The sequence below is a fragment of the Oncorhynchus nerka genome, linkage group LG4 (genome assembly GCF_034236695.1).
Source record: "Oncorhynchus nerka isolate Pitt River linkage group LG4, Oner_Uvic_2.0, whole genome shotgun sequence".
NCBI lineage: Eukaryota > Metazoa > Chordata > Actinopteri > Salmoniformes > Salmonidae > Oncorhynchus > Oncorhynchus nerka.
Genome location: NC_088399.1, coordinates 30,033,203 through 30,058,168, shown reverse-complemented (window position 1 = coordinate 30,058,168; position 24,966 = coordinate 30,033,203). Strand labels below are relative to the sequence as shown.

General features: G+C 42.9%; 1 protein-coding gene across 1 annotated transcript; it reads right to left on the bottom strand.

The window, feature by feature from the left end:
* On the bottom strand, positions 1-24,816 carry LOC115121758 (ER degradation-enhancing alpha-mannosidase-like protein 3). The gene is made up of 20 exons (XM_029650896.2): positions 23,658-24,816; positions 23,424-23,469; positions 22,634-22,734; positions 21,901-21,940; positions 21,454-21,566; positions 21,089-21,242; positions 20,706-20,840; positions 20,507-20,612; positions 15,889-15,986; positions 15,421-15,546; positions 14,975-15,058; positions 14,802-14,885; positions 14,570-14,694; positions 14,204-14,369; positions 13,892-14,046; positions 10,662-10,773; positions 10,224-10,394; positions 9,813-9,978; positions 2,760-2,945; positions 1-2,314 (listed from the first exon to the last, which is right to left on the bottom strand). Exons 1-20 carry the CDS (start codon positions 23,798-23,800, stop codon positions 1,989-1,991), a joined length of 2,637 nt encoding a protein of 878 aa, XP_029506756.1. The 5' UTR covers positions 23,801-24,816; the 3' UTR covers positions 1-1,988.
* Between the last annotated feature and the right edge of the window lie 150 nt (positions 24,817-24,966).

Below are 24,966 nucleotides of genomic sequence, written 5' to 3'. Positions count from 1 at the left end.
TCATGATTCTTAATTTATTGACAAGATCAAGTTGCTTCAGCTCTCAAAGAATCTTCACAAAATACAAAGTACATTAGAATCTGATACCGTGTTACCAGCATTAATCACTTTGGCACTTTTAGGAGCTTCAGCTATTCCTATCAACATTTCCAAAAGGCAAATAATATTTGCAGAATAAATATCAAAAAAGTCAACCTATGTTTAATGTCTCATGGCGCTTTCCTCTCTGAGTGGAGAGTAATGGTCATAGATGTATACAGGTAGACTTTGCCTTGAATACATATGTATATAGATGGCAATGTTGGAATAAGATTTAAAATGTGAGCAGCAACAATGACCGGTCTACTACACTGTTAACTGTTTGGAATACACATGACAAAACACTGTTTTTCTTTACAAACCATTCCCATGTTCACACAGGGATCCTTGGAATATAACCCACTTTTACACCTTAAAATTATATATTACACATAAAACCCATGCAAAAATTATTCAACATCTGGCAGATAAAATTGAGACTCAGGAATGAATGATAAAATACGCAGATGTGAGTGACTGCATTTGACCATACAAATATAAACGTTATGGCTGTATGGTACACACAGACACATTCATGCCTAGGTAATCTCACACTGCAAAAAGAAAGATGAATGGAAAAAAGAAAACAATGGAACAGTCTGATGTTTTTAAACGGTCCACACAGACAATCATACAAAGGCTGTTTGCAATGAGACACCAAACAGACAGACACTGTTTAGTGTGCTGTGAGCTGTTTGAGGAGCAGTCCCTGGGTGTGGCCCCACCATGACAATAGCTCTAGTAGGAAGATGCCCATGTACCAAAGTGCATGGCATTATAAGACTCTGGTGGCAGTGGTGAAGACAGGAAGAGTACAAACCTAGAGCTAAAACCATCCGATAAAGACCTAGAAGAGGCATTGGCGTGAACTTAAAGGTAGACTCGGTGCTTTAAAGTTGCAACGAGCAGCTTTGCAGATATTGAGTTAACTGCAATGCAAGACCTTCTTCTCACACAGTATCTGCATATAATGCACTGGTGTTCTTCACACTGCTACAACATGGTAGCTACGGATCCAAAACAGCAGAGAAGTTTAGTTTGGCACTTAAACGGTCTTAGTTGTTACGGATATCAGCCAGATATGATGTTTACTTCGTGTATCGCCGAGTCTACCTTTAATAATAACCAACTGACATTTGAAAAATGGAATATGCAAGACTAAGGTCGATACAAGGTCTTGATTCGGTAGTGTAGTAACGATCACACACATTCAAGTATTTTTCACTCTTAAAATTCCCTGATTTACCAGTACAATATAAATAAGACTGAAGTCATCAGTTCACCGAAATTGGCCCCTTATCGAAAATCATTATAGTTTGTTATTCTTGTGAGAGATAACGCATCTCTTCAAACAGCACTACTTGCCACAATGTGGAAATTAACACACATCACTGTATTGACAGGACACCATCTTGGTACAGGGGACAATAAAGAAATCCCCTCATCATTGCAGTAGCTCAACACAATCTAGCCTACAGTACAGAGACTCAAACACAAGGCTTCAGACAAAGGTGCCCTATATCAGCCTAATATCCCCTCCTCCGCTTACCTCAGCTATTTCTCTGAAATGTGCACATCATCAATTCTCTTACAAGCATCTGACTAAATATATGTCATCACCACAATACAACTGGGGATGAGGCTACAGTAGCAAGGTAAGACTAACAAGCTATGTTTGTGTAGCACTACCCCTGCCCAATGCCCATCCCTTCCTATACATGAATACATACTGCAGTCCCAATAACGATTAACTATAAGAGAAGGGAGAGTGAGTGAGTCAATGGGATTGACTGTCATACTAAGCTCCCCTCTTGGTTAAAACGATCAATTCAGTCCAGTCCCGAGCGTGCGGCAAGGCAGTGAGGGCTCTCTCTTGGCACAGCAACATGCCTATAGACACTGACCAGGGATCAGTGCTGGGGAGCCCAGGGCTTGTGGTCAGTGGGAGGGGATTGAGGAACCCGACTGTCCTGAGATCCGGGGTCTGTATTGGGGTCGTTGGGGCTGTGGGAGGGGGGCGAGGCAGCAGTCTGTCCATAAGAACACAGCACATGAGCGCCTCCAGGTGTTAAGCAGCTGTCTCCTTGCTCTCTGTACTCCTCTTCCTCCAACACCACCTCTCCCTTCTCCAGGACAAACTTCAGGGTGGGGCCTCTGGCCTCCCCCTCCTCTAGCTCCCCCTCTTCTGCCAGGCGGAACTTGATGTTCATCTTCCCCAGGGGCTTATCTGCTTTGTCTGGAGTAGTGATCAGAGAGAGAACAAGAAAGAGAAAGACAGGGACAGAGGGAGCGAAGAAGACAGTGTAAGTGGAAAACATGTCATCTGTTACATCTCAAACATGTAGCATTTAAGTTACAGAAGTGTTTTTGTCATTGAACCCCCAAAAAACGATACTAAAGTTCAGAATGAAACATGGAGTGAGGTTTTTGGGCTGTTTGACCTTTGCTAAATTTAGAACCCTTCATCCTCATAATGAACCCCCATATCCAGGCTGCCACTTTTTAAATTTGATTTATTACATTTGACACTTTATTTAGACTGTTGGCGACAGATGAGGAGACAAGCAAATTGGAGAACAGCAGGAAGCATAGATGCGGTAATTGAACCCTGGTCTTCGGTGGAGAGCATTATATGTGACTGACCGCTAGACCACAGGCTTTGCACAGGCCCCCTCTCTTACCTAGCTGTCTCTCCTTGGGCAGCATCAGTACATCGACGTTGCTGTGATCCTCCAGAGCAGAGGTGAGCAGCGCCCCCTCCTGGCTGAACAGGAAAACCAGAGGGATGGTGATGTCAGCCGTGGACCCTCCGTCTCCTACCATCTGGAACAGGGGCGTCTCTGCACTGTTACTCCCTTCCCGGTGGTCTAGGAGGGACGGTGAAACATGGGAAATCCAATGTTAATTGTTGCCTAGACTTTACTACACTCAAATCTTGAGAAAACCCCCCACTAATATTGCAATTAGCCATGACAGCATTTATAATAGAATGCTTGTGACCACACACACATTCTATTGTTTAATAGAATTAAACAAACAGGCATTCTATTTTTGCTCTATTATAGTGGCCACAAGGCTACATGTGTGCAAAAATAACGTTCAATGAGTTAAAAAAATGACAATCACCCTCAATCACACATACGTGTTACTGTCAAGTTCAACACAACAAAAACAATATCTTTGGGCTACACAGCACATTATTACATTGTACACTTTCTGCCTGTGGACATCTGTTCTACAATGTGCCAGCAGAGCATGATACCCGTTGGCATAATGGATCTCTTTCAGGCAGAGAGTACACCTGGCATACCCCTTTTATCCACTGTGTTGAGAAAGAGAAAGTGTGTGGTGTTCCTTTTTATTTATTTAACTAGGCAAGTCAGTTAAGAACACATTCTTATTTACAATGACGGTCTACCAATAGGCAAAAGGCATCCTGCTGGGACTGGGATAAAAAAATATCTATAAATAAATACTATATAAATATAGGACGAAACACACATCACAACAAGAGACAACACAACACTACATAAAGAGAGACTTAAGACAACAACATACCAAGGCAGCAACACAGCATGGTAGCAACAACATGGTAGCACCGAGGTAAAGACAGTTTCAAGTTGGATATTCAACGGATATTCGCGCTTTCAAACCTCAATAGCTTTCAAACCACTTGAGCCACAGATAAGTGTCATTATGTTGGAAAAATTGCGCGCAACATTGCACAGGTCTTATTTTCACGATTTGGACATTCATTCGCGTTCCAAAGCTAATAAACATATGGAAATGTGAGCAGCATTTTGTATTCCTAGTTGAATTAGTAAACAAAGCACAAACCTTTTTTTTATACATTCGAATTTCAATAGCTCATTGGTCATGTGACCTAATGACTTCAAACAAGGTTCAGAATGTCCACCGACTACCCTTCTATATTGCACATGTTTTAGTTTGTCCATTTTCATCTCACAAGATTTTACATAAATTTTTCAAAATGTAAAATTTCAATAGCTCCTTGGTCAAGATTTTACATAAATTTTTCAAAATGTAAAATTTCAATAGCTCCTTGGTCATGTGACCTAGTGACTTCAAACATGGTGCAGAATGTACGCTTCTATATTGCACACTTGTTTGTGTACTGTAAAATCACACAGTGTAATGTACATTTTTCATAGTTTTAAATTTCAATAGCTCCTTGGTCATGTCAATTACACACCTAATTAGTGTGCAGTGGATATACACCCATATTGCATAACCTCTAGTTATGTCTCTTCTATATTGTTATAAATTAATATTAGTTTGACAATTAGGGGGTTCAGTCCAGTGTTGTGTGTACCCTTTTCTTTAATATTTATCTATAATAATTGGTAGTTCTAAGTACTTATTTTCCCATTTATTTTTCCCACAGTATTTAACTGCAGTACACAATAGGAGAGAGACAGGTATCTCCTTTCGTCATTAATATCAACCACTATAATCTAGTAGTAGAGTTAATTTCCTTTATGCCCCATTCTACACACAGCTTAAATTCTAGGTACTGAACCATTTACAGGACAATAATAAAAGTAGCATATAGGATCCAACCCTCACAGAGTGAATAAATGTAGAGCGTGTGTAGACTAAGACAAAAATAATTAAGTGACAGTTTCATCAGTACGTGCTTAAAGAAAGTCATATCACAAAGACCACAGATGACAGTGCCCACCAAATCTATGACAATAGAGAATGAATTGTAAGCAGCAAAGTGTGTTTGTCAAAATAATATCTGAAAATGTCAGTTGTTGAACATAATACTTCTATTTGCAATAGCAATTTATGATCTATGCAGTTGAGGAATATTCCATGTACCAACACTATACATGTAGGATGGACATTCCCACATACAGTATTTTTTAAATGTATTTTATTTTTTATTTAACCTTTATTCAACCAGGTAAGCCAGTTGAGAACAAGTTCTCATTTACAACTGCGACGTGGCCAAGATAAAGCAAAGCAGTGTGACAAACAACAACACAGAGTTACACATGGAATAAACAAATGTACAGTCAAATACACAATAGAAAAGTCTATATACACAGTGTGTGCAAATTAAGTAAGATTAGGGAGGTAAGGCAATAAATAGGCCATAGAGGCGAAATAATGACAATTTCGCAAATAAACACTGGAGTGATAGATGTGCAAGTAGAGATACTGGGGTGCAAACCAGACACCTAGGTATTTGTAGTTGTCCACATATTCTAAGTCAGAACCGTCCAGAGTAGTGATGCTAGGCGGGCGGGCAGGTGAGGGCAGGGATCGGTTGAAGAGCATGCATTTAGTTTTACTTGCATTTAAGAGCAGTTGGAGGCCACGGAAGGAGAGTTGAATGGTTAGTTAACACAGTGTCCAAAGAAGGGCCAGAATTATACAGAATGGTGTCATCTTCATAGAAGTGGATCAGAAAACCACCAGACACAAGAGCGACATCATTGATGTATACAGAGAAAAGAGTCGACCCGAGAATTGAACCTTGTGGCACCCCCATAGAGACTGCCGGGGGTCCGGACAACAGGCCCTCCGATTTGACACAATGAACTATCTGAGAAGTAGTTGGTGAACCAGGCGAGGAAGTCATTTGAGAAACCAAGGCTGTTGAGTCTGCCGATAAGTTACTAACTTCCCTGAAAAGTTGCATATCGCGGGGGCTATTCGATGCTAATGCAGTACGCCACAGGATGTTTTTGTGCTGGTCAATGGCAGTCAGGTCTGGAGTGAACCAATGGCTATACAGTGCCTTGCGAAAGTAGTCGGCCCCCTTGAACTTTGCGACCTTTTGCCACATTTCAGGCTTCAAACATAAAGATATAAAACTGTATTTTTTTGTGAAGAATCAACAACAAGTGGGACACAATCATGAAGTGGAACAACATTTATTGGATATTTCAAACTTTTTTAACAAATCAAAAACTGAAAAATTGGGCGTGCAAAATTATTCAGCCCCCTTAAGTTAATACTTTGTAGCGCCACCTTTTGCTGCGATTACAGCTGTAAGTCGCTTGGGGTATGTCTCTATCAGTTTTGCACATCGAGAGACTGAATTTTTTCCCCATTCCTCCTTGCAAAACAGCTCGAGCTCAGTGAGGTTGGATGGAGAGCATTTGTGAACAGCAGTTTTCAGTTCTTTCCACAGATTCTCGATTGGATTCAGGTCTGGACTTTGACTTGGCCATTCTAACACCTGGATATGTTTATTTTTGAACCATTCCATTGTAGATTTCGCTTTATGTTTTGGATCATTGTCTTGTTGGAAGACAAATCTCCGTCCCAGTCTCAGGTCTTTTGCAGACTCCATCAGGTTCTCTTCCAGAATGGTCCTGTATTTGGCTCCATCCATCTTCCCATCCATTTTAACCATCTTCCCTGTCCCTGCTGAAGAAAAGCAGGCCCAAACCATGATGCTGCCACCACCATGTTTGACAGTGGGGATGGTGTGTTCAGGGTGTTCTGTGTTGCTTTTACGCCAAACATAACGTTTTGCATTGTTGCCAAAAAGTTCAATTTTGGTTTCATCTGACCAGAGCACCTTCTTCCACATGTTTGGTGTGTCTCCCAGGTGGCTTGTGGCAAACTTTAAACAACACTTTTTATGGATATCTTTAAGAAATTGCTTTCTTCTTGCCACTCTTCCATAAAGGCCAGATTTGTGCAATATACGACTGATTGTTGTCCTATGGACAGAGTCTCCCACCTCAGCTGTAGAGCTCTGCAGTTCATCCAGAGTGATCATGGGCCTCTTGGCTGCATCTCTGATCAGTCTTCTCCTTGTATGAGCTGAAAGTTTAGAGGGACGGCCAGGTCTTGGTAGATTTGCAGTGGTCTGATACTCCTTCCATTTCAATATTATCGCTAGCACAGTGTTTCTTGGGATTTTTAAAGCTTGGGAAATCTTTTTGTATCCAAATCCGGCTTTAAACTTCTTCACAACAGTATCTCGGACCTGCCTGGTGTGTTCCTTGTTCTTCATGATGCTCTGCGCTTTTAACGGACCTCTGAGACTATCACAGAGCAGGTGCATTTATACGGAGACTTGATTACACACAGGTGGATTGTATTTATCATCATTAGTCATTTAGGTCAACATTGGATCATTCAGAGATCCTCACTGAACTTCTGGAGAGAGTTTGCTGCACTGAAAGTAAAGGGGCTGAATAATTTTGCACACCCAATTTTTCAGTTTTTGATTTGTTAAAAAAGTTTGAAATATCCAATAAATGTCATTCCACTCCACTATCTGTTCATGGTTCTACATTTTTTGAACGGGGCATGCTTATTTAAGATTGTGAGGAAAGCACTTTTAAAGAATAACCAGGCATCCTCTACTGAAGGAATCTGCTCGCTGAAGTGTTTTAGGGAGCGTTTGACTATGGTAAGGGGTTGTCGTTTGACCGCGGACCCATTACGGATGCAGGCAATGAGGCAGTGATCGCTGAGATCCTGGTTGAAGACAGGAGAGGTGTATTTAGAGGACAGATTGGTCAGGATGATATCTATGAGGGTGCCCGAGTTTACGGATTTGGGGTTGTACCTGGTAGGTTCCATGATTATTTGGGTGAGATTGAGGGCATCTAGTTTAGATTGTAGGATGGCCGGGGTGTTAAGCATATCCCAGTTTAGGTCACCTACAGGACAAACTCTGAAGATAAATGGGGGGCAATTAATTCACATATGGTGTCCAGGGGGCTGGGGGGGGTCTGTAACAAGTGGCAACAGTGAGAGACTTATTTCTGGAAAGGTGGATTTTTAAAAGTAGAAGCTCAAACTGTTTGGGCACAGACCTGGATAGCATTACAGAACTCTGCAGTAGATTGCAACTCCACCCACTTTGGCAGTTCTGTCTTGGGAGAAAATGTACACACATACATAAGAGGCATTTTTCAGCTATGATTTTACCACTCAGAATCCAGAATGGATATGACAATGGGGCCAGCACAAGACGTAATACACCTTTACAACAATCTACTTTTTGATCTTCACTTCTTATCTGGTAAACTGCTACTATGTGTCAAGAAAAGATCCCCAGTTAGGAGTTAGTGTCCTCCAGTAAAAAAGGTCTGGTTAAGATGAAAAACTATTGCCCCAGGCCTCCCGGGTGGCGCACAGCATTGCAGTGCTAGCTGCGCCACCAGAGACTCTGGGTTCGAGCCCAGGCTCTGTCGCAGCCGGCCGCAACCGGGAGGTCCATGGAGCGACCCACAAATGGCCTAGCGTCGTCCGGGTTAGGGAGGGTTTGGCCGGTAGGGATATCCTTGTCTCATCGCGCACTAGCGACTCCTGTGGCAGGCCGGGCGCAGTGCACACATTGGTGCGGTTGGAATAACTAAGACCTGAATTTGAATGCAGTGTGTTCCGATTCCTCCTCCTCTTTCTGTCCAGCAGGGTCAACAAAAACACTTGGGCTGATGGTTCATGCAGATACTGGGGAAGCAATATAGAAATGTATTCATCCCTTAAATGATTTTACATCAGCTGAAGGGCTTTATAATTTGATTTGATATAAACATTATTGGGCACAGTCAACAGCACAAAGGTCAAGGTAGGGACAACAATACATCACACAAAGCAGCCACAACTGTCATTAAGTGTCCATGATTGGACACTTACAAAGAGCTCTTTGAATGAAGAGATGGAGATAAAACTGTTCAGTTTGAGTGGTTTTTTTCCCAGTCGCTAGCTGCATCGAACTGAAAGAGGAGCCATTCACATTCTGATATTCAACCACATACTGTAGAGGGAAAACATTAGTTAACAGATCGTGGTTAGTTCGTTAGCTAGTTAACTAGTTTCACACAGATTGCCAGGGTCCAGTAAGCAACTAACTTGAGGAACGACAAAGAGCCGTATACCAGTTAATACTAGAGCGAATTGGTTAGGTTAATAATGATAGCTAATCTGATGTTGTGGCTGTCTGACTCTATTAGCAAGCTAATTTTCACACGATAAACTCAGTTATTTGATCAGTTAAATTGGCTAATGTTGCTCAACATTACTCTGGCTAACGGAGCCTTCAATCCAGCTAGCAAGATACTTAACAATGCTAATACTTGTTCCACCACACGTTCTCCCTTTCCTCAAACTTTCCAAATGTTTTTCACTTGACCACCACTGATGCTGTAACTAGTCAATTGGCTGTCTCCTCTTTCTTCAGTCACGGTGCGCTGCATTCTGTCGTTATGTGAACGATTGGCTGAGCCTACGGCCACTAGTATTGCTCCAAACGCGCATCTCTCGTTCGCTTACAGTCAGTAGTGATCCAACCCCCCCCCTCCAAAACTTTTGTCATCAGATCTACACGTAGGTCACCTATTTTGGATTCAAAACGAAAGGTGACTAGTTTGCATCCCTGAGGGAAGGCTCGTGAGTGACATGAATGAAAAAAGGAATGGCATATCAATCAAAGCCTGTTAGGGGACTAACTTAGAAGGGTAAAACACAGAACTACTGTAAACTCACACAAAAAAAGTGAGTGATTGTAAGTAGTTACAGTAGACAGTAGTGCACTAACAATACAGACCAACATGGCCTTCTCAAACTAGGTTAAGCCCCACTAAACTCTTTCCCTAAGCTCCTGACTCTTACAGCAGAGTAACAGGCTGTGTCCTGATATTATGGACTGTGTGGGTGTAATATGAGAGAGAGAGAGAGAGAGAGAGAGAGAGCGAGAGAGAGGCACAATTTGTGTGTGTGACTTTTTCCCTCACCTATGAAGATGACTCCGATAGCCCCCGCCTCCTGTAGCCTGCGGGCCTTGGCAGCAAACATGCAGTCGCCACGCAGTGCAAGGGCAATGTGCCCACTCAGCTCCTGCGCATTCTCTATGGGCCCACACGCTGTGTAGGGAGAGGTCTTCACGATGCTGCCCTTCACCTGGGAGAGGAGAGTGAGAGAAGGGAGGAGAGATTCCTGTAAATACTCCATACAGTAGTGACACATGCAGACATCCAAAGAGCTCCAGAAATATCCAAAACTAATGCTGACATGGGTAAATATTTACATTTCAGTCTTTGGGTGATACATTTAAGGGGACTAGGAGGTGCATGTTTGTCTTTTATCAATATTCTGAGTGACATATAAAGCAAATACAAATAAATGCAAGATTCAAGAAAGCTCACCCCGTGCTCCTGCTTGATTAGGTCCATTCCAAACTTGGCTGGTCCAGCAGTCAGGACCATTCTACCCAGATATGGGGGGGATATGAGCTGAACGATGAGGGGCACTACTTCCTCCTCTGGGGTCTGGGTCACCTCTGCCACCAGTTTCACCCTGTAAACACCTTCATGTGCCTCATTAAAAGAAAGACATTGGTGAAATGAATTACACAGGAGCATGAGGGAAACAGGGTAATATTGCCCTGCTAAGCAATAGAGACAATAGAATGCTAGGTCACATCCCAAATTGCACCCTATTCCCTATATAGTGCACTACTTTTTACCATGGCCCATAGGGTTCTGGTCACAATTGTGCACCGTATAGGAAAAAGGGTGTCATTTGGGATGCAACCTTAGAGGCAATAGAGTGCTATAGATAAATAAGCTGCTCAATCATCTTACCCCATGTGTCTCTATTGCCCCAGCTTTATTCAGTGGGGTGAGGGAGATGCCCATGCTCCTCAGAAACTCCACTGGCTCCATACCGTGGTCATGAAGTGGCAGCTCGATGCCCCTGCAAACACACACACACACACACACACAATCATCAGATAGGGAGCTTGATTAAGATGAACTGGGGTAGACCCCGGGCAAAAGCGGTGAGGGAGGCCCCTCTCAAATCAAATAGTCATCTGTGCTGCCTGGTCATATTGTCAACAAGGCAGCATGGTGCAATGTTCAGAAACATACTTTATGTAAAATACATTTTTTATGTTTAAATTTTCAAACTAGCTTTCCTTAAGGCGGCAGATAAAGTACATGTGTTTTTTTTAATCAGGGGAGCCTGTGAAAACTCGGAATCCTTAGTCATTACTCCACATTAGGGTTGGATAGGTTACTTTCTAAATGTAATCCGTTAGTTCCTAGTTACATGTCCAGAATTGTAATCAGTAACGCAACTTTTGGATTACCCAAGCTCTAACGTAATCTGATTACTTTCAGTTACTTTCCCCTTAAAAATGAAAGACTCATCCATTTTGAACATTATATTGTTTCCATCTCTGAGCAATGTTGTATCGATTCCCGGGATCATTACTCTGTATCTGAGCTATTGCCGTTGAAGGAGGCCGACATTTGGCTGGTATGAAATATTTATAACTAACTCAAGATGGTTCATCTGTGTCGTTTACAGTGGGAGCAAATGAAGCAGTGGGCAGAACAAGCACGAGCTATTGATATCCTATTGGTGCGTTGTAGAATTTATTTGCATATTTCCATTAGCAAACGCCTCCTCTGAAATGATCATGTGCACAAACTTAATTCAACCTTGCACTCCTAAACAACGTAATTTTCAACAACTTTGGCAAATCGTCAAGTCTATTAAAAAAACTTAGTGCACTGTGTTCGTAACATATTCTAGTTTTGGGAACAGAAATGTATTGAGATTTTGCACTGAAGCGTCCCAGTTTCACCTAGTTCCATCCTCTCCCACTACTGGACTTCCTCTCAATACCATATTTGGTGGTGATAAAACGTTCTAAACGGACGCTTCAGTTTTATAGCCCCTGTGACGTGTCTGGATTACCCAGTCTGTGACGTGTCTGGATTACCCAGTCTGTGACGTGTCTGGATTACCCAGTCTGTGACGTGTCTGGATTACCCAGTCTGTGACGTGTCTGGATTACCCAGTCTGTGACGTGTCTGGATTACCCAGTCTGTGACGTGTCTGGATTACCCAGTCTGTGACGTGTCTGGATTACCCAGTCTGTGACGTGTCTGGATTACCCAGTCTGTGACGTGTCTGGATTACCCAGTCTGTGACGTGTCTGGATTACCCAGTCTGTGACGTGTCTGGATTACCCAGTCTGTGACGTGTCTGGATTACCCAGTCTGTGACATAGCACTGCGATAAAGCCGCTAGCACTACGCTGGGAGTTAATATGATTACCATTTTTAGATTGTGAAAACATCTATCTTACATTACAACACTGGCAGATGTCAAAACGCGGGAGGTTGTCTTCTTTCCAACGAGTCATTGATCATATTTTTACGATAGTCTGACCTCAAGAAATGTGTAATTTAACAGAGGGTCCACCATATTTCTCCTATTTGTCTGCCTCTTCAGTCCAGGGTGCATTGCATGGTGCGGTTGCCTGCCCATTGCATGTCAGATTACACTCTGCGAGGCACATCGATCTGCAGTTTAAACATAGTGAGATTGTAGACTCCTATATTTATAGTGGAGTTTGTTTAGGCCATTTTACACTTAACTACCTAATAAACATTCTGATATAGACTTCGGTATTATTGTGTGTAGCTACGTTTGCTAGCTAGCCAGCCAACCCATGGAGAATTGGATTGTGGGTTTTGTAGTCAGCGTGAGCTGCCGATTTCAACAATGATTTTCACGTTATACCTTATAATAACAACAACATTAATAATTTGTTCACATAAGATATTGTTGTCACATGTTATTTAACACTGTAAATTGTAGGAATGTGTGGTTTTGGGTGGAATTTTCCTTTAAGAGGTAATATAAAGCCAAAAATGAATTTTACCAATTGAACTACATCTATAGTAGGATAAATCAATGTTAGAGTTTACATAGCTGGCCATAAATGGATGTTTCATTTTCCTTTATGTGTTGGTTATGTAGGCTTTTTAACCCATCATTTTCTACTACATATAATAATATGATAATGCCATATCTTTACATTTCCAGTCCTTCCAATCAATTTAATATCCCTTGATCCACAAAAAAGGACTTGGAAATATGAAATATAGATTACCCAAATTGTTTTACCTGAGCATAACCCAACAACTAAGGATTTATAAGCCTACTCTGTTGTTTATGATTTTGTTGTCATGGAGGATTGATTGGGCTCATTGCTTAGAGTTGAAAAAAAGAAGCTGCTCTCATGGAATGGCTCGCTTTGAGAACTACAGAAAAGTGCCATTTGCATGTGAAAATGTAATGCCATATGTTGCATTTGCTATTGGCCTTTTGTCTGTTTTTTATGGTGACACTTTCATATCTCGATAATATGTTTAAAGTCTATCAAAAGTGTGAGAGTTTAAGCATGTGTCCGTTAGGTCTTTGGATTGTTTTTATCTGCACGAATTAGATTGAGCAATAAAAGCCCCACTCTTCTTAAATTAAACTACTTTAACAGTATGGACTGGAGCACGATATACCATGGAGAAGTTTAGAACGGAGGAACTCCCTCAAACTTCTATTCCAAAGGCTGTAAACCACACTATGAAGCTGTTGCAAGAGAGCATTTTTCATTGGCTGTCCACTGGTTGCAAAAACAATGATTGATAGGTAGTTAAACTCATTCAATTCAACCATTATACGTGTTAAAATACACATAGGCCTACACATTTGTGAACAGCCATCCACATCAACCACAATCCATCCGTAAGGTGCAAATAGCTAAATGAGAGAGCAGCAGTGCGATTCACATCAATGCGCCATGTACAGTAGATATCAATAATAAGTGATATCAGTATCGCCAGTAGGCTACACCACTGATGTCATCCTTACCTACAAGCGTTTATTCAAGTTGTATAATTTTGGGATGCCGGGGTTAACACAAAGGATGTAACAGAAGGAAAATTGAAAGAATAAAAAAAAATAAAAAATTGATCTTAGTGAATATGCAGCTATTTACAACAACACACAGACACACCTGTCAGGTGACGCATGGAAAGCCCGGCCCACCCCAGTCAGGTACTTGTAGCTGTCCCTTATGGTCTTGGCAAAGGAGGGGTTGTTGGGGAACAGGGTCTGGGTGCTGGGGCACGAGTAGGTGAACAGGTCCTCCTCCAGGGCAGTGGGCGCTTCCTGGAACGTATAGACACAAAATGGCGGATCAGTTTCAGCTCTTCTGACCATAACACACGTTCATAACTAGACAGCTGGTTCAAATAGACACCATATGGCAAATCAGTTTCATCTCCTCTGACCATAACACAACTGTTGGTAACTGACTGAGCCTCACCGTGTTGTTGCCCCGACAGGGGGGCTGTGAAGTGGACAGGGAGACAGGCAGCAGGTGGGCCTCGGTGGTGAAGATGTATTCGTCGATGTCGAAGTGAAGCTGATTCTTCTCAGAGAACAGAAGGTACAGGTACTTAAACATCTCCGCTAGGAAGAATGAGTCCATCCTAAAGGGAATGTTTGAAATCACTTGAACAGAACAAATAATGGGTCACGTGACACTGTCATTTGAGCTCTCTTGCTAAAGACCAACATATCCATTAGTAATATTGGAAATAGCACAGTTGAAGGCTGTAGTGAAAAGGAATCAGTGGAGATGACCTGAGGTTTCAGATTTGAACCCATATGTTTCACTGTGTTCCCCTACCTATCCTCGTGGGTCCCTGTGCGGACATCCTGCACAGCTGCAAACCCACAAGGCACCCTGGCATGAGCGTTGAGCTTCTCCACTATGGACTGGCCCACTCTGAGGTAGTAGGGGTCACCTGTGGCCTGTGGAAGGGAAAACATGGTTTATCCCATTCCCAACCCCTCTCTCAAACAGTTCAGAGTACACCATTACTATGCACGTTAGCTTTTCACAGCGGGAACAGCATTACCTTGTAGAGGTAGTAGGTGCTTTCTGCAAACTCTGGCCTCAGAGGGTGTTGACCCCAATGAACTCTGAACTCCGTGGTGAAAGCCTGCAACGTGAGGAATACCACGCAGTCAAGCAGAGCTGAGAGCAGATATTATCCTCTTGACTCAAATTTCAAATGTCACTTTTTCTGACCTCAGGGAGAAACTTGTGTTGCTTGGTGACCTGGTAGAGCATTTCATGGGTCTCTATGGCTGGTTTGAGGTCTCCTCTCAAAACCTATAGTGAAGAGGTTGATAAGGCAGTCTTTACTATGAACAATTCCCTTTCAGAGCGTATACTTGATCATTCAACCCACTTAAACTATAGAAACTCAACCTACAAACCAGAGAACGTTCTTCTGCTGTAGTGGAAAGAGATGTGGTCATAATGATGTCATGATACAAACAGAGGGTCTCATTGTTCACTTATGTCATATTTGCATTCCAAATAGCACCATATGGGCCCATAAAAAAAAGTAGTGCACTGTATAGGGAATAGGATGCCATTTGGGATGCATCCTATGTCATATTATTAGAGGCAGGGGGGCTAACCATAACCCTGACAAGTGGCGATGATAGAGGCTGTGTTATGGGAATCACCTGCAGGCCGGGGAAGAAGGCGAGTAGGGAGTCCATCCAGCTGCGGACGCTCACCGTGGGGTTGTGCATGTGCACGTTGAGCAGCAGCGGAGGCTGGCTGATGTACTTCATGATGGCGCTGTAATGCTGTAGGAGACAACAGACAGCCGGGGTCACTAAAGATACCTACATTATGCATGATGTGTTTTGATATGGGGGGGTTAGATCAGTGATGTGACTGAGACCCCGTTTACACGTCATACTAATGTACATCTTGTTTTATCTGATTTCTATCTGACCACAGTTAATCTGAACTCAGAGCATTTGATATGAACATGTATTTTTTGGTGTCTGGTTCTGCAATCTGGATGCAGGTAGCATTTTAAATTCAAATGTAAATGGTGTCTGAGAATTTGGAGTGTTATCTACAAGCATAGAGCAATATATTGCAATATATCTGCAGCTGGTGATAGTACAGTAGAGTCTCACAATGTTGAACCTCTCCAGGTAAACGTTGTCTCCCAATAGAATGTAGGCCTTCATTAGGTACTCATAGTAGGAGTCAATGCCAGCACCCACACCACTGTCTGAAGATACACAGAGGAAGGGAGAGGGGGGAGATACTGTTAATATAGGACCTGACTGAGCTAACGTAGATAACAAAACAGGCAGAGACACGTATTCAAAACCAAACTAGTAGTATTGGAAGTGACTAATTGGTATATAAAGGAACTGAGTGGGACAATGCGTCATCACATGATGCGAGGTGATAAAATGTTTGTTCCTACTGCTAAATTTTGACTTTAAATGAGAGAGTGGTTGACTATGTGTGAAGGTGAGGGCGAGTGTGCTTTCTGCTAGAGGTCGACCGATTATGATTTTTCAACGCCGATACCGATTATTGGAGGACCAAAAAAAGCCGAAACTGATTAATCGGACGATTTATCACACTGATCAAAAAAATAAAGGGACCACTAAAATAACACATCCTAGATCTGAATGAATGAAATATTCTTATTAAATACTTTTTTCTTTACATAGTTGAATGTGCTGACAAAAAAAAAATCACGCAAAAATGATCAATGGAAATTTAATTTATCAACCCATGGAGGTCTGGATTTGGAGTCACACTCAAAATTAAAGTGGAAAACCACACTACAGGCTGATCCAACTTTGATGTAATGTCCTTAAAACAAGTGAAAATGAGGCTCAGTAGTGTGTGTGGCCTCCACGTGCCTGTATGACCTCCCTACAACGCCTGGGCATGCTCCTGATGAGGTGGCGGATGGTCTCCTGAGGGATCTCCTCCCAGAACTGGACTAAAGCATCCGCCAACTCCTGGACAGTCTGTGGTGCAATATGGCGTTGGTGGATGGAGCGAGACATGATGTCCCAGATGTGCCCAATTGGATTCAGGTCTGGGGAACGGGCGGGCCAGTCCATAGCATCAATGCCTTCCTCTTGCAGGAACTGCTGACACACTCCAGCCACATGAGGTCTAGCATTGTCTTGCATTAGGAGGAACCCAGGGCCAACCGCACCAGCATATGGTCTCACAAGGGGTCTGAGGATCTCATCTCGGTACCTAATGGCAGTCAGGCTACCTCTGGCGAGCACATGGAGGGCTGTGCGGCCCCCCAAAGAAATGCCACCCCACACCATGACTGACCCACCGCCAAACCGGTCATGCAGGGGGATGTTGCCGTGGAGAATGTTCTGCTGCCTGCGTCTCCAGACTGTCAAGTCTGTCACATGTGCTCAGTGTGAACCTGCTTTCATCTGTGAAGAGCACAGTGCGCCAGTGGCGAATTTGCCAATCTTGGTGTTCTCTGGCAAATGCCAAACGTCCTGCACAGTGTTGGGCTGTAAGCACAACCCCCACCTGTGGACGTCGGGCTCTCATACCACCCTCATGGAGTGTTTCTGACCGTTTGAGCAGAAACATACACATTTGTGGCCTGCTGGAGGTCATTTTGCAGGGCTCTGGCAGTGCTCCTCCTGCTCCTCCTTGCACAAAGGCGGAGGCAGCGGTCCTGCTGCTGGGTTGTTGCCCTCCTACGGCCTCCTCCACATCTCCTGATGTACTGGCCTGTCTCCTGGTAGCGCCTCCATGCTCTGGGCACTACGCTGACAGACACAGCAAACCTTCTTGCCACAGCTCGCATTGATGTGCCATCCTGGATGAGCTGCACTACCTGAGCCACTTGTGTGGGTTGTAGACTCCGTCTCATGCTACCACTAGAGTGAAAGCACCGCCAGCATTCAAGTGACCAAAACATCAGCCAGGAAGCATAGGAACTGAGAAGTGGTCTGTGGTCACCACCTGCAGAACTACTCCTTTATTGGGGGTGTCTTGCTAATTGCCTATAATTTCCACCTGTTGTCTATTCCATTTGCACAACAGCATGTGAAATTTATTGACAATCAGTGTTGCTTACTAAGTGGACAGTTTGATTTCACAGAAGTGTGATTGACTTGGAGTTACATTGTGTTGTTTAAGTGTTCCCTTTATTATTATTTTTTAGCAGTGTGTACAGTTGGGAGAACAAGTATTTGACACACTGCCGATTTTGCAGGTTTTCCTACTTACAAAGCATGTAGAGGTCTGTAATTTTTATCATAGGTACACTTCAACTGTGAGAGACAGAATATAAAACAAAAATCCAGAAAAACACATTGTATGATTTTTAAGTAATTAATTTGCACTTTATTGCATGACATAAGTATTTGATCACCTACCAACCAGTAAGAATTCCGTCTCTCACAGACCTGTTAGTTTTTCTTTAAGAAGCCCTCCTGTTCTCCACTGTATATTAACTGCACCTGTTTGAACTCGTTACCTGTATAAAAGACACCTGTCCACACACTCAATCAAACAGACTCCAACCTCTCCACAATGGCCAAGACCAGGGAGCTGTGTAAGGACATCAGGGATAAAATTATAGACCTGCACAAGGCTGGGATGGGCTACAGGGCAATAGGCAAGCAGCTTGGTGAGAAGGCAACAACTGTTGGTGCAATTATTAGAAAATGGAAGAAGTTCAAGATGACGGTCAATCACCCTCGGTCTGGGGCTCCATGCAAGATCTCACCTCGTGGGGCATCAATGATCATGAGGAAGGTGAGGGATCAGCCCAGAACTACACGGCAGGACCTGGTCAATGACCTGAAGAGAGCTGGGACCACAGTCTCAAAGAAAACCATTAGTAATACACTATGGATTAAAATCCTGCAGCGCACACAAGGTCCCCCTGCTCAAGCCAGCGCATGTCCAGGCCTGTATGAAGTTTGCCAATGACCATCTGGATGATCCAGAGGAGGAATGGGAGAAGGTCATGTGGTCTGATGAGACAAAAATAAAGTTTTTTGGTCTAAACTCCACTCGCTGTGTTTGGAGGAAGAAGAAGGATGAGTACAACCCCAAGAACACCATCTCAACCGTGAAGCATGGAGGTAGAAACATCATTCTTTGGGGATGCTTTTCTGCAAAGGGGACAGGATGACTGCACTGTATTGAGGGGAGGATGGGTGGGGCCATGTATCGTGAGATCTTGGCCAACAACCTCCTTCCCTCAGTAAGAGCATTGAAGATGGGTCGTGGCTGGGTCTTCCAGCATGACAACGACCCGAAACACACAGCCAGGGCAACTAAGGAGTGGCTCCGTAAGAAGCATATCAAGGTCCTGGAGTGGCCCAGCCAGTTTTAGGTTGTAGTTATTATATGACTATTTCTCTCTATACCATTTGCTTTTCATATACCTTTGACTATTGGATGTTCTAACAGGTACTTTAGTATTGCCAGCCTAATCTCGGGAGTTGATAGGCTTGGAGTCATAAACAGCGCAATGTTTGAAGCATTGCGAAGAGCTGCTGGCAAACGCAGTAAAGTGCTGTTTGAATGAATGCTTACGAGCCTGCTGCTGCCTTCCACCGCTCAGTCAGACTGCTCTATCAAATCATAGATTTAATTATAATAATACACAGAAATACGAGCCTTGGGTCATTAATATGGTCAGATCCGGAAACTATCATTTCGAAAACAAAACATTTATTCTTTCAGTGAAATACGGAACCGTTCCGTATTTTATAGAACGGGTGGCATCCATAAGTCTAAATATTGCTGTTATATTGCACAACCTTCAATGTTATGTCATAATTACGTAAAATGGTGGCAAATTAGTTGGCGGCCAGGCGGCCCAAACTTTTGCATATACCCTGACTCTGCATGCAATGAACACAAGAGAAGTGACACAATTTCCCTAGTTTAATATTGTCTGCGAACATGAATTTATTTTAACTAAATATGCAGGTTTAAAAAGATATACTTCTGTGTATTGATTTTAAGAAAGGCGTTGATGTTTATTTTTAGGTACATTTGTGCAACGATTGAGCTTTTTTCGCATATGCGCTTTTGTTAAATCACCCCCCGTTTGGTGAAGTTGGCTGTCTTTGTTAGGAAGAAATAGTCTTCACACAGTTCGCAATGAGCCAGGTGGCCAAACTGCTGCATATACCCTGACTCTATTGCACAGAACGCAAGAGAAGTGACACAATTTCCCTAGTTAAAATAAATTCATATTAGCAGGCAATATTAACTAAATATGCAGGTTTAAAAATATATACACTTGTGTATTGATTTTAAGAAAGGCGTTGATGTTTATGTACACATTGGTGCAACGACAGTACTTTTTTCGCGAATGCACTTGTTAAATCACCCGTTTGGCGAAGTAGGCTGTGATTCAATGATAAATTAACAGGCACCGAATCAAATATATGCAACGCAGGGCAAGCTAGATAAACTAGTAATATCAACCATGTGTAGTTAACTAGTGATTATGTTAAGATTGATAGTTTTTTTACAAGATAAGTTTAATGCTAGCTAGCACCTTACCTTGGCTCCTTGCTGCACTCGCATTACAGGTAGTCAGCCTGCCACGCAGTCTCCTCATGGAGTGCAATGTAATCGGACATGATCGGTGTCCAAAAATGCTGATTACCGATTGTTATGAAAACTTGAAATCGGACTTAATTAATCGGCCATTCCGATTAATCGGTCGACCTCTACTTTCTGCATGGCCGAGTGTGTGACAGTGGATCTTTGGCTCACCCCTGCGGACCCAGTCTCCATTGTGGATATTGATGACGGTGCCCACGAGGTCACTTCCTCTCTGTCTCTTCTCCCACAGGACGTCCAATGCTTTCCTAGCATGCTCCTGTGAAAAACAGAAACACAGGGTTATCATCTTCATACACACTGGCCAATAAATACAAGACACTATCGATTATTACTGGAATTACTAATGTACCTCGAACACAGCCTCCCCAGACAGCCGACTGAGAGCAGCAAACTCCAGAATCATGGTGCCTGCACAGGCTGTACAGGTGTCCGACTCAGTGCCTGTGCGTGACAGGGGGTTAAGGACCCCATACCTCAGGTTTACCTGGAAACAAACAGACAAGAAGTAAGTATATTGAATGTACTACATGCATATTGTCAGATAGCTTTGTAGTCTTATTACTATCTTGAATCACTTTTAATCCTCTATTCATATTCGACTGGACAGTCCGGTTAGACCTGCATCTGGTACTTTTCCGTTCATGTGACATTGTGGAAGTTCTGATAAACAAGGTTTTGCACCCAGAGGTCCCGAGAAAACCAGAAGCGTGGAGACTGAGTGAGGTGTGTTACCCTGGGGTAGGGAAGGCCACTGGTAGTGTTGAAGGCAGGCAGCAGTCTGTGGCCCAGCTCCTTGGCCATGTGGAGCAGCTCATCTCTGTACCACTGCATCCTCTCCCCCCGCTGACGGAGCATGTCAGCCATCACATGCGCCCCCAGCAAGCCTCTGTAGGGACAGCAAGATGATGGTGTGGTGAGCACGTGGCAATGCCCAGACAATTTACTATTAATCTCAATATAAAAATACTGTCAGCCCTATATTATGAAGTCATATAGTTATTTTATCATAAAGTCAGTAAGACATTTGGACCAGTATCGTACACAATCTTGGTGAAGCTCTGTGTAGTAGTGAGACAATGCATTGTATAGGTTCGTACCCCAGGACTCGGATGTTGGTCTCAAACACAGACACCACCACATCATTGTCCAGCCTGACATCCCTCAAAGTCCTCCTAACTGCATCCTCAAATTCATCCAGCTTGTTCAACACCTGGACACATGCACAAAACAAATGCGTTAATAGGGTAATAGACAGAATAAATAAATGTTTCTATACTTAGGCAAAAAAATACTTACCTAAAAACACATAGCTATTTGAATAATTCCTGTGAATTACTACATTTCAATTATTTTTTGCTAAGGTTTCCAGAAACGCAAGAAAGAAGGACTAATCATTTAATATACTGCCATTGACTGTATGTGTGTGGCTCTGAGGGGTTGTCAGGACAATGGATCCCATTTGCTCATTGATTTCTCTATAGACATCGGTGTTCCTATAGCTGATTCAAAAACTTACAGCCAGACAGACAGGATAAGACACTCACCACTAAAGTATCCAGGGTGTCGACCAGTGTGAGGGAGAACCTAAGAGAGAAAACAGGGCTATATTCATTAAGGAAAGGGGGATACCTAGTCAGTTGTACAACTGAATGCATTCAAAATGTACCTTTGAAATGTGTCTTCCACATTTAACCGAACCCCTCTGAATCAGAGCACACCATAGCAAATATTTACAACAGTTTCAGTCATTTTCTTACATTTGGTGCTTAATAAATATGACCCAGGTCAGGAGGATGGCATACTGCAGTGCACAGCAGAGGAACTGGATGCTGCGCCATGTCAGCTTCACCATGTAGTCTCATCGTCTATTGTGTTTCCAAGTTAAGTGTGTTTTACAAGGTCTTAAGGAAGAATCAGAGAGAGGTCGGATTCCCTTGATGTGTTCCTTCCTTGTATTTTCATATAGGCTAGGTTTTCCCCACATGATTTCACAACACACCTCAAATCATTTCCTTTTCCTATGAAAATGACATATTGAAAAACATGGGACATCTTTCTCTACCTAGCCCCCCATCCCTCCACCAGTGCAGGGGATGACATAACAGACACATAATGAATCCATTGTGAGACCGAGTTGGCTGAGTGGCTGTCTCTCTCTATACATCAAGAGACCCCTTTGAGTACAAAAGTAAGCCGATAAACAGCTAAAATCACCACAAAGGTTAGACGCAGAGAAACCACATGTTGTGAGGAGGCTTTCCGTGCAGTTATACTCACTTCCCCAGAGAGTCATCGATGTCTCCCCTGTTGGGCTCCAGGCCACGCACCCTCCCCCTGCAGCTCAGAGGCATCAGCTCGTCCGCTGGGTACGCATATTTCTGTGGCAGAATCAGGGCACGGGGCTACAGTCAGGGTACGGTACACATACTCAATAGGAGGAACATTTGTTTAAATGTTTGAATCAGCGGAGGCTGCTGAGGGGAGGACGGCTCATAGTAATGGCTTGAATGCAGTCAATGGAACGGTATCAACCAATGGAAACCACATTTGATACCATCCCATACCAACCATTATTATGAGCCGTCCTCCCCTCAGCAGTCTCCACGGGTTTGAACTTAGAAGTATAGGCCGAGTGTATGGCACACAGTCAAGTTAGAGAGGCTGTTTGAGCAGTAACATAATATTAACTAGGGCCGGGACGACACCAGTATTGCGATATTTGTTAGAATCGTGGCAAGGAAACAAAACACCAAGCGGATTTGACTTCTTCAGGAAAACAGCCATAATGTTGGAAACAAACAGCATTATGATGTCATCCAGAGTCTCATTTATATATTTTCCAAGCTCTATCACACAATATTTAACATAACATTAAAGGACAAAAAAGTTCTTTACTTTGTGTTTTCATTTTGCCATGAAAAAAATATTGCAATACTGGAAACCATAAACAGCAGCATGCCCTGACATGGTCAGTAATACAGATGGACAACAATAGCTACAGGTTGAAACATTCAACTTTGCTTAGTGTAGTTGAAAGTGGCAATTACGTGGTCAGACACAGACTTACCATATAGCTGCCATAGGCATGATCAAACATCTCAACAATCTGGTCCCTGTAACAGAAAGAAATATACAAAATCAACATAACCAAGTCATTTCTAACAGACAAGTGGACAGATAGATAGTGATGGTGTGTTTAATGATTTAGTTCCTTCATCTTTTTAGTATGGACTTTGCCACTCAGTAGAGGTGGGCATTGGGTAATACTGGAGTGTGTGATCATACACGGTTTTTATCTCACCTGATTTTGGACTTTTCTTCAGGCAACATGGTCAGACCTTCTTGGCCATTGGCCCAGCTAAGAAGGCTTGTGAGGAGTAGGGCTCTCAGCATCATGGAAATGCCAGGAGAACCCTGTGGTGGGCAAAACAGTTTTTCTCCCATTTAATCTTTGACAGGTCTGTACACAAGTAGGTGTTCCTGTGCTCTCAATGACACCCCAGAAATATCAAATAATCCAATGCATTTCCTCTGCATGGTGTGGCCTCATGGACAAGCAACAAGAGTTCATAAAGTTGACAACTGGCTGTCTCCACTACAGTTGATGGGTTTAGCTATCAAGCTAGTTGTCAAAATGGCTAATTGACAACAATTAACCATACCTTACAAAAAAAGATTGCCGTTTTGAAACGGCAGTAAACGTGCAGTAACTGCAGTAGACTGTGGTATTTAGGACGTAGTAACTGCAGAATAACTGCAGTGTACTGCACTGTAACAGTAGTTACACTGCAAAATCACTGCAGTTAAAAACAAAACTGGGACGCAGTATTTGCATTATACTGCAGTTATATAGCTCTTTAACTGCAGTTATACTGCAACGTTTTTTCTTACGGGATAGCAACTGTCAACAACCAACAGGTTACTTGATATGTACACAATGACAAGGCATGTTACCTCTGGCAGCTCAGGATAATTAATTAGCTAGCTGGCTTAACAAGTGAACCAGTTGAATATCTGTACAGTAGACGTGTACCTAGCCAACTTGCTAGCTAGATAGTAGCTATGTCCATATACTTCGAATCACACACGAAGCTCCTTGTGTTCACTACTAATGAGAGTTCCCATTCTATAATCAGGCGTATACTCCAAAGAACAGGGAGAATCGCCATTAGGTCAGCTTGCTTGCTGGCTAGCAGCTAGTTAGCTAGCTAATTATCAAACAAGACTGAACGCCGGTGGTGATGTTTCTTCTTTCGTATTGCAACACAAATATCCCTATTCTTCCGTGTCAGTCCCAGTCTCACGAACAACGCCGGGTCTCCCGACCCAAAACGGGTATTTCAACCAAACCGTCGATGAAACACCAGCGAGAGTACTATTTTCGGAAATCAGACTGTGCTCAGTTTCTCTGGTGCTTCTTTGGCTAGCTAACGTTACTTTCCTAGCTAGCTACTCAACAACCCATGACAAGCTGGATACTGAGAGTGCCTCTTGATTCTATTGGTTAAGGCGGCGGAAGTAAAATGAAAACATTATTACGTCTGTATCACGATAACATGGCGAGTGATATTGTTTTTTAAAGTTACATTCTTACTAGTTATGAGCATAAT